Source organism: Chelonoidis abingdonii, chromosome 11, assembly GCF_003597395.2.
Source record: "Chelonoidis abingdonii isolate Lonesome George chromosome 11, CheloAbing_2.0, whole genome shotgun sequence".
NCBI lineage: Eukaryota > Metazoa > Chordata > Testudines > Testudinidae > Chelonoidis > Chelonoidis abingdonii.
This window is the reverse complement of record NC_133779.1, coordinates 61697341-61706977: the sequence shown is the minus strand read 5'-3', so window position 1 is coordinate 61706977 and position 9637 is coordinate 61697341. Positions and strand designations below refer to the sequence as shown.

The 9637-nt window shown below is 63.7% G+C and overlaps 2 protein-coding genes across 2 annotated transcripts in view; one reads left to right on the top strand and one right to left on the bottom strand.

Annotated features, from left to right (window-relative positions):
* Positions 1–3953, bottom strand: part of LOC116818409 (interferon-inducible GTPase 5-like) — a 13831-nt gene extending 9878 nt beyond the window's left edge. Inside the window, 2 exon segments of the mRNA XM_075070702.1 lie at positions 1586–2865; positions 3325–3953. Coding sequence (XP_074926803.1) covers positions 1662–2865; positions 3325–3953 — 1833 coding nt within the window. The 3' untranslated portion in view covers positions 1586–1661.
* Positions 3954–5574: 1621 nt separating this feature from the next.
* LOC116818399 (interferon-inducible GTPase 5-like) lies at positions 5575–8462 on the top strand. The gene is made up of 2 exons (XM_032769264.2): positions 5575–6312; positions 6878–8462. Exons 1-2 carry the CDS (start codon positions 5618–5620, stop codon positions 8025–8027), a joined length of 1845 nt encoding a protein of 614 aa, XP_032625155.1. The 5' UTR covers positions 5575–5617; the 3' UTR covers positions 8028–8462.
* Positions 8463–9637: the final 1175 nt, after the last annotated feature.

The following is a 9637-nucleotide window of genomic DNA, read 5'->3' as shown; positions in this document are numbered from 1 at the left end:
CTTTGCAGAGGAGGGGCCCAGGCCATCAGTTGCTAGGAGACAGAGTGCCCAGCATTTAGGTGCACTGGCCCTTTGCTCTGCAGCAACCACACACCCTGATCCCACCACCTAGATACTTAAGAACTGCCTAGGGGACACTGAGGCACCAACACAGTGTTCAGAGCAAACATTAAGAACAGTCCCAGTTCATCACAGTGCGGTACATCACAACTGCTATTTATTAGGTGCATTATGGTAGCACTAGGTGCAGAACATCACGACTGCTATTTATTAGGTGCATTATGGTAGCACTAGGTGCAGAACATCACGATTGCTATTTATTAGATGCATTATGGTAGTGCTGGGTGCGGTACATCACGACTGCTATTTATTAGGTCAGTGGCTTCCAAACTGCAGGTCATGACCTAGCACTGGGCCGCGGCAGCTCTGGGCAGCACTGCACTCCCGGCCAATGGAAGCGGGGAGCGGTGCCTGTGGGCGAGAGCCGTGCAGAGCTGCTTGTGTACCTCCGCCTAGGAGCCGGGCCTGCTGCTGGCCACGTCCGAGGGGCAGCGCAGATCGTGATGCCAGGACAGGCAGGAAGCTGCCTCTGCATCCCAGTTGTGCTGCTGACCAGGAGACGCCTGAGGTAAGCCCGTGCCCCAATCCCCTGCCCCAGCCCTGAGCCCCCCCAAACCCCTTCCTGCACCCCAAGCCCCTCATCCCTGGCCTCACCCCAGAGCCTGTATCCCGAGCTCAGAGCCCTGACCCCCTCCCCACCCTGAGCACCTCATTCCTGCCCCCACCCTGCAGCCCTCACATCTGCACCTCAACCCCCTGCCCCAGCCCTAAACATCTCCCACCCCCCAAACCCCTCACCCCAGCTCTGTTGGGTCACAGGCATCAACAGTTTTCTTCAGCTGGGTCACCAGAAAAAAATGTATTAGGTGCATTACGGTAGCACTGAGTGTGAGACATCACGATTGCTATTTATTAGGTGTATTACGGTAGCGCTAGGTGCTGTACAAACCCATACAGGCGTCCTTAGCAGAGCTGTGGAAGGACACCCCCTCCACACACACACACGTTGCCCCTTTTGAGGACTGTCAGGGGCCTCCCTGCATTTCAGTGCTCCCCCCTAAAAGCCAGGGAACAGGGCTGGACCCAAGCCCCATAAGCCAGCTCAGACCCGCCCGCGGACTGAGAGAGGCCTTGTCTGTGGGCCTGCATCACGCCAAGAACCCTGCATGAGCCGGAGCCGCCGTGGGGCAGGGGTGGGACAGGGTCTGTGTTTGCAACCTCGGGGATTTCAGGGACTGTGGGGGGAGAATCGCAAGGAGAATCGCCCCCCAACCCTGCCCCCTGCAGCACAGCGCCTCCTAGCGCCACGCTGGGGCATCGGGGCTAGCTGGGGATCTGCCCCCATTGATTGCAGTGGAGCTATGGCCGATGGCCCCAGCAGGGGGTTGCTATAAGGGTGGCTGTGCTGAGACGGTAGCCATGGGAATACGGGGTGGGAGGCAGAGATTTCGGGAGAGGACAGGGAGTGCAGGCTCCTTTCAGGAGACCCTACAATAACCAAGCAATGCACGCGGCCCCCACCCGCCCGGGAGACCCTACAATAACATGGCTGTTCTGCCTTTGCTGCGGGAGGGGATCCCCTCACGTGGCTGGAAGCCCCCTCAGACCTTGCTGTCGAAGGCCTTGATGAGAACCCGCTGGGAGTCGGCCGCCAGCTCCTCCAGGCACTGGCTGAGCATGGAGTGGGTGGTATGGAAGGAGATGCCCCCGGAGGCCAGCGCCCCGTAGATGGGGATCCGGTGGAAGAAGAAGTTGACCACCACCAAGCCCCCGCCAGTGGCCTTCCCCAGCAGCCCGATCACCACCTCCTTGTTGATGCTGCGCCTGAGCACGGTGCGCACCTCGGCCCGCAGCACTTCCAGCGGCTTCCCGGCCCTCTCCGCCAGCCGGGCCAGGGAGGCCGCGTCCAGTCCGAAATCCTGCCGGTAGGCGGCCAGCTTCCTCAGCAGGATGGAGACATCACAGGTGAAGGCCAGACCTGGCAAGGGCATGGCAGCCACCAGGCTGGAGACCAAGGCCACTTTCCAGACCTCCTGGTGGAGCAGCTGCCGCTTCTTCTCGATGATGGCCTGCGAGAGGTTGGGCAGGGAGAGGAGGAAGGCATGACGCTTGTGCCCTGGCAGCTCTCGCTCCAAGGTCTCCTCGAAGGCCTGGAAGTCGTATTTCTCTATCTCGAAGCTGCTGAGCAGGAAGACCTTGGTGTCGCCCAGCCCGGCCTGGCCCAGCCGTTCCCGGCAGTCCCTCCTGATCTCCTCCAGCACCTCCTCTTCCTCGGGCGGGTCCTTCCTCCTCCGCGTGGCCTCCAGGTCATTGTCCACCTTGGTGCGCACGAAGTAGAAGCGTTTCCCTTGCTCCACGATGGCCCGGGCCAGGCGGATGTGGTTCTCCTTAAACCGCTCCGAGGCCAGGATGATGAAGAAGTCGTAGCGAGTGAAATCCACGGCCTCGAGGTAGCGGTCAGCCCGGAAGCTGGGTGTGCCGATGCCCGGCAGGTCCCACAGCGTCACGTTGGGGTAGCCGGGGTAGGGGTAGGCCGTGGGCTGGGCCGTGGTCTCAGTCACGCCGGTCTGGGCCGCCCCCTCGTCCTCATCGCTCAGGCCTCGCAGGGCGTTGACGAAGGTGGACTTGCCAGCCCCCGACTCCCCGGTGACGGCCACATCCAGCTGGGCGTTCCAGAGGGTCTCCAGGCTGCACTGGACCCGGGTCACCACCTCCGCCAGGCCGCCCAGCTCGTAGGCCTCCTGGATCTCGGCCACCTCCCGCTCGCTGATCAGCTCAAAGCCGGAGAGCGCCGGGCGCAGCACCCTGCAGGCACGGGGGAGAGACAATGGGGGCATGGAGGCGTGAGATGCCAGAGGGCACCGGGGGCACCAGGGGCATACAACAATGGGGAGCACTGGGGAGGGGGCTAGAGGGGGCCTGAAATGCTGGGGGGCACTATCTGGATTGCGGGGGAGGCAGAGCAGGAGAGACATGGGATGAGGAGTAGGGGGCACCGGTGAGAGGGAGACATGGAGGGGGGACTGGCTGGGTGCTGGGGGCTCTGGGAGACCCTATAAAAAGATCTCACCAAGAGACTCTACAATAAGAAAGCTCCGCATGCGCCCTCCAAAGAGAGCTACAGCATCACCCCACCTGAGGCCCTTCCCCCGCAACAACCAGCGTCGTCTCCCCAAGACCCCACAATAACAAAGCAGCCTCCCTCTCCCGAGCATCCCCACAACAGCAGCCCACCCAAGAGACCCTACAATAAACAAGCCGCACCTCTCGTACACCCTGACATCTCCCACCAGAGCCTGGCGCAGCAGGGGCCCGTCCAGCTCCTGGGGCTCGTGGCCGGAGATGAGGAAGACGACGGGCGGGGGCTCCCCAAGGCCATGGGCCGCCAGGGACTGGATGCAGGCGGCCCGGAGGGCATCGAGGGCCCGGGCCCGGTGGTAGCGCTCGCCCAGGAGCCGCCGGAGGGTGTGCAGGTCCAGGTCAGCCTTGGTGCGGGCAAAATGCACCGTCTTGCCGGCGCCGCGGGCCTCCTGGGCCAGGCGGGCGTGGCTGGCACCGAATAGCCCGTCGGAGGCCAGGAGCACCACGTCCCCCTCGGCCAGCCAGCGTGCTGGCCCCTCGCCCTCCGTCAGGGCCAGCTCCCAGAGCAGCAGGTTGGGCCGGGCAGGATCAGGGTACAGCACAGGCCCCCCGGAGCTAGCCGGGGCCCCCAGCGGGGCCGCGCGGGCGTCATCCTCCGCCAGGCCCCGCGCGGCGTTGAGCAGGGCCTACTTGCTACAGCCTGGCGCCCCCACTATCACACTCGAACCGAGACGTCGCCTCCCGGTCGCGGGGAGCCCGCGAGGCGTCCTCCGGGGGCTGCGAGGGCCTTTCGGGGCCTGGGGCGTGTTCATTGCATGGCTGCTGCGGAGACAGAGGAAGACGTGATTGTCCGGGGGGGGGGTGGCTCCGGGAGTCTGTCCCACCCGACATCCCTGAGCCTACCCCAAGCCCTGACCTCCACCCCCTCCTGACTCTGGCCCCACCCACCCTTCCCAGCCCACCCCCAATACCCAGCCCGCCATTGAACCAGATGATGAGGTGTGCACAGATGGACAAACCAGGGGGGCGCACGGCGGACAGAAAGAAAGAGGGCAGGGGGATGGATGGGGGGTGCACAAGGTTAAGCAGGAGTTACAGGGGGATGGATTGGAAGTAAGGGGATTGGATCGGAGCCTTCATGGGGCAGAAGAGGGGTATAGGGGGTGGCACAGGGATGGGATCGGGGCCAGGGGACAGAGGGGGGTGCATGGGATAGAGGAGGGTGCAGGGGTAGATCAGGGACTGCAGGGGGTGGAACGGGGTGCACGTGCAGATACAAGGAGTGCAGGGCGGACAATCAGGGGTGCACAAGCAGATAGAGGAAGGTCCCAGGGAATGGGGGACAATATGGACCCAGCGGGTGGATCGGGTGGTAGCAGCTGGAGGATGGGGGTGCAGAGGTAAGGGGTGAAGGGGCGCACAGAGAGTGCAGGGGGTGCAGTGACGGAGGCCGGGGGTGCAATGGGGCGCACAGAGGGGTGGCAGCGATGGATCAGAGGTGTATGAGGCGTTGAGGGAGAGGAGGTGCATGGGAACAGCGGGGGTGTGCACGGATGCCTAGGGGTGCAGCGGATGGATCGGGGGGTGCAGGTCGCATGGAAGAAGGTGCAGCGATGGATCAGGAGTGCAGGGGGGGTAAGAACGCCACAGAGAAGGTGCACCAGGTGATCGGGGGTGCAGCGGGATGGCGGGGTGCAGGGAGGGATGAAGGGGCGCACAAGGGGTGCAGCGGAATGGATCGGGGTGCACGGGGAGGGAATGAAGGGGCCGCCGAGGGTGCAGCGGGATGGATCGAGGGGTGCATAGGGCGATCGGGGGGGTCACACTAACCATCCTCCCGCACTCACGGCTCCGCAGGCGTCTCCCGGTTCCTCCCCTCCGGTCCGGCCCCGCGGGGAGGAGCCGCCGCATCGGTTTTCCTGTCCCGTTGGCCCCGCTGTCACGCGGCCCTGGAGGACCCACTGCGGTGTGAGCGGTGCCCCCCACTCAGAAACCCAGGCGTCCTGGCTCCCCTAGAGAACTCAGCCCCGCCCGAACCACCAGCCCCCTCAGAGAACCGCAGGCCATCCTGGCTCCCTCCGCCGCCCCAGAATCCAGCAGCCCCAGAGAACCCAGGCGTCCTGGCTCCCCCACACCCAAAACCCAGGAGTCCTGGCTCCCAGCACCCCCACTCTAACCACTAGACCCCAGTCCCCTCCCAGAGCTGAGGAGAGAACCCAGGAGTCCTGGGTCCCAGCCCCCCTGCTCTAACCACCAGCCCTCACTCCCCTCCCAGAGCTGTGAGAGAACCCAGGAGTCCTGGCTCCCAGCCCCCTGCTCTAACCACTAGACCCCACGCCCTCCCAGAGCTGAGGAGAGAACCCAGGAGTCCTGGCTCCCAGCCCCCTGCTCTAACCACTAGACCCCACTCCCTCCCAGAGCTGTGAGAGAACCCAGGGGTCCTGACTCCAGCTTTTTTCGCCTCGCAGCTGTGGCCATGGCTGCCCCAGCGGGCTTGGACGACGCTTTCCTCCGGGAGCTGCGGACCCGCTACGAAGCCCAGGACCCCAGCATGGCCGCCACCCACCTCCAGGCCCTGGTGGACTCGGTCAACGCCCTGAAGGTTGATGTGGCTGTGGTGGGTCGCCGGGGCGCTGGGGTCACCACGCTGATCCACGCCCTCCTGGGAGAACGTCCCGGCCTGGACGACCCCCAGGCCTTCTTCCGGCAGGCACCAGAGCCCCTGGTGCAGCCGGCCAGCTACACCCACCCCACCTTCCCCAACCTGGCACTGTGGGATCTCCCGGGCTTCCAGGAGCCGGAGAAGCCGGGCGACTACACGAAGCGGCTGGGCGACCTGGGGAAGTTTGGCTGCCTGGTGCTGGTGGTGGCCGAGGGAAGCCCGGCAGATCCCCTCCTGCCGCTCCTCAAGGCCTTCCAGCAGAAGCGGAAGCCCTGCTATGTGGTGCGCAGCAAGGTGGACCTGGACTTGCACACAGCCAAGCGGCGGTTCCGGGCCCGGTACAGCTCGGCCGAGGCGCTGGCACTGGCCCGGAACGGGGTGGCCGAGGCGCTGGCCAAGAACGGGCTGGACACCAACAGGGTTTTCCTGGTCTCAGCCCTGGAGCCGGACAGGTATCAGTTCAACCAGTTCCAGGACAAGCTGGAGGAGGAGCTAATCCAGCTGAAGAGGTGAGCAGGGCGAGGCTACGAGCCTGGACTCCTGGGTTCTCTCCCTGGCTCTTGGAGGGAAGTGGGATCTAGCAAGTCGGAGCAGGGAGGGTGGGAGCCAGGACTCCTGGGTTCTGGCTCTGGGAGGGGAGTGGGGGAAATTTTGACAGCACTTTGAAAAATCAGCTTTTTAACAGAAACTGCAGTAAAACTTCCACCCTGGGTATTGAGGGGCCCCATCACACTAAGTGCTGCATTGTGCCGGGCGCTGCATAGACCCCGCCCGAGATCAGGGGCTCCGTTGTGGGGTGCTGCATAGACCCTGGCCAAGCCCCAGTCCCTGCCTCATATCCTTTAAGGGGTGGAGCTTCCATTCTCCATAGAAAAAAGAAAGCTCCTTCTCCCACACTACATAGGTGGGGAAACTGAGGCCCAGAGAGAGGCAGTGACTCACAGGGAGTCTGTGGCTGAGTTGGGACCAGACCCCAAGTGTCGTGGGTTCCAGTAACACCAGGTACAAGCTTCCTCTCTACCCAAAGCACTGCAGAGGGGCTCCAATCCCCCGCATCCTGTCCTCTCTGTGCAGGGCCCACGATGGGGAGCTGGAGGACCTGAGGGCCGTGAGCCCGAGGAAGATCCAGGAGCTGTACCAGGCCTGTGCCACGGGGGGGCTGGCAGAGGTGCCTGCCATCATCCACTCAGCACTGGAGGAGCCCTCACAGATCCGGCTGGACGTGGCAATTCTGGGGGAGGCCGGTTCAGGCAAGTCGGCGCTGGTGAACGCTCTGAGGGGGGTGGGCTGTGGGGAGCCAGAGACAGCACCCACGGGGGTGACGGCCACCACCCAGAAAGCCACGGCTTACGCCCACCCTACCGTGCCTGGCCTGTATCTGTGGGACTTGCCAGGAGTGGGGGTGACGGAGGAGGACGTGGGGCGGCTGGATCTGTCCCGTTATGACTTCTTCCTGCTGACGGCCTCGGAGCGCTACCACCACATCCAGAGCCGGCTCGCCCGGGCCATCAGCGCGGCCGGGAAGCGGTTCTTCTTCGTCAGAACCAAGGTGGATGTGGACGCCCAGCCCGGCCCCGAGCCCAGGTCCATGGAGGAGATCCGGGGCAGCTGCGTGGGTGCCCTCCAGAAGGACGGTGTGGGCTCCCCAAGTGTCTTCCTCGTCTCCAGCCTTCTCCGCGAGGCCTATGACCTGCCAGCCCTCCAGGCGGCCCTGGAGAGCGACGCCCCAGCCTTGAAGAGGGAGGCCCTGGAGAAGGCCATCCCCGTGGCCTTGGGCCGCCTAGTGAGGAGGAAGAGCAGGGCGCTGATGAAGAACGTCTGGGGCAAGACCCTGGAGAGCTGCCTGTACTGGGCAGCGAAACCTGGCCCGGATGTGGCCACCAGCCTCGTTGACACAGTCTTGGCTTTCTCCATCCAGCTGGGCCTGGACGAGAAGTCCTTGGCCCAGGTGGCCAAAGCCACAGGGAAGCCGGCCGGGCTGCTCCAGGCCGAGATCCGGAGCCCCTGGGTCAAGCGGCCAGACCCGGAGCAGGTGCTGAAGCAGATCACGAAGCCAGTGCCCTTCTCCTCCCGAATGTGGAGCCTGGTGCCCTACTGGGGCCGCGGGGCCGAGAGGCAGCCCGAGATCTCCCTGGAGGCCACCTACAGGGTGCTGACGCAGGCCCTGGCAGAGATGACGGAGGACGCAGAGCGGATGCTGGGCCAACCCTATGCCAAGAAGTAGGGGGAGGGGCTGTTTGTAGAATGTGTCCTCACTCAGCTCTGAGATGCAGCCACCTCTGGGATGGGGCACAGGCCTGTTTGTACAGGGATCCCTCCCCTAGCGCTGAGATTCAGCCGCCTCTGGGCTGCTGTGCGGGGGCTGTTTGTACAGGGATCCCTCCCCCAGCACTGAGATACAGCCAGGGAGGCTGTGTGGCACAGGGGTTGCTGCTGCATTAGAGGAGTGTGGTTATACAGCTAGGGCACTGCATGGCTCTTTCCTCGTACTGCACTCGGGAGAATAAGGTCCGACCTGCCCGTCTAGGGCGTGACCTACTGAGCTCTAGGAGGCTGATGTTATAGCCAGAGTCACTCACACTGGGACCTCCGCAGCACAGACTTTGTATTAGTTCTTTTTTGTCTGTTTTCCTTCAATCAGAAATAAAATGGAGACCCGGACATCAACTGTGTTGATGGAAAACTCTGATGATGAAAGCGCGGCTGCTGGCTGGGGCACAGCTGGCAGCGCAGAGCCTCCCCGGGGGCTAGCCCTGCCTGGGAAAGGAAAGGGGGCGCCCTTGCTGACCTCCACCCTGCAGCATGGCCCTGGATACCCCATTTCCCCCTGGGATTTGAAGCTCTGAACACCCCAGAGCATTCTTGGAAGTGGAACTCTGAATGTCCCAGTGCATGCTGGGAATATGGGGCTCTCCATGCCCCGGTGCATCATGGGGATTTCAGATGCTGGACACCCCCACTCCTCCCTGGGAAGTTAGGGGATCTCCATGCTCCAGTGCATTCGGGGAACTTAGGGCTCTCCAGACCCCAGTGCATGCTGGGAATATGGGGCTCTCCATGTCCCCATGGACACCCCACTCCTCCCTGGGAAGTTGCGGGATCTCCATGTCCCAGTGCATTCTGGGACTCAGGCCTCTCCAGACCCCAGTGCATGCTGGGAATATGGGGCTCTCCACGCCCCGGTGCATCGTGGGGATTTGGGGCAATGGATGCCGCTGTGCTCGCTGGGAATGAGGCCTCTCCCTGCCCCGGTGCACCCTGGGATATCATGGTGGGTCTCCTCCCGCAGGACCCCGCAACTCGCTTCCGTCCCTGAATTGTCACCCCCCTCATAGTGGAAGCTCCCCCGCGGTCTGCGCATGCGCAGCATTCTAGCGGTCGCTCCCTCCCAAGTATTACGCATGCGCAGACCATTCCTCGTAGGCTCGTTGCCGCCACGCATTGAGCAGAATCTATACGCATGCGCACCGTCAGACGCGGAGGTACACGACATATGTTGCGCATGCGCAGTCCACTTCGCCACGCGCCTTTCCCAACGCGCATGCGCCTGCCGCAGTAGCGCGACGCTAGGAGCAGAAGGACCCAGCGTCATCCCGTCTTTTGGGTGCCGTGATGGATGCCTGATTAAAACTACTCCTCTCCGGGGTCGGGGCTGGGGGAGGGAGCCCAGATGGGGGTAAGAGGGGAAGGGAAGGGAGCAGGTCCAGGGGCCGGTAGTTTAGGTCAGGCGCGGGCAGGGGCAGCCCCACCGGATACAGGGAGGGGTCCTGGCTGGGTGGGCATCGGAAACAGGAAGGCGAAGCGGGCGAGAGAGAGAGAGAGAGAGAGAGAGAG

What these genes read in the sequence shown, in the direction of transcription:
- LOC116818399 (XM_032769264.2), top strand. Translation starts at nt 5,618, where the DNA reads ATGGCTGCCCCAGCGGGCTTGGACGACGCTTTCCTCCGGGAGCTGCGG. An exon ending in GAGCTAATCCAGCTGAAGAG is followed by an intron (nt 6,313 to 6,877) that starts GTGAGCAGGGCG and finishes CTCTCTGTGCAG; the next exon opens with GGCCCACGATGGGGAGCTGG.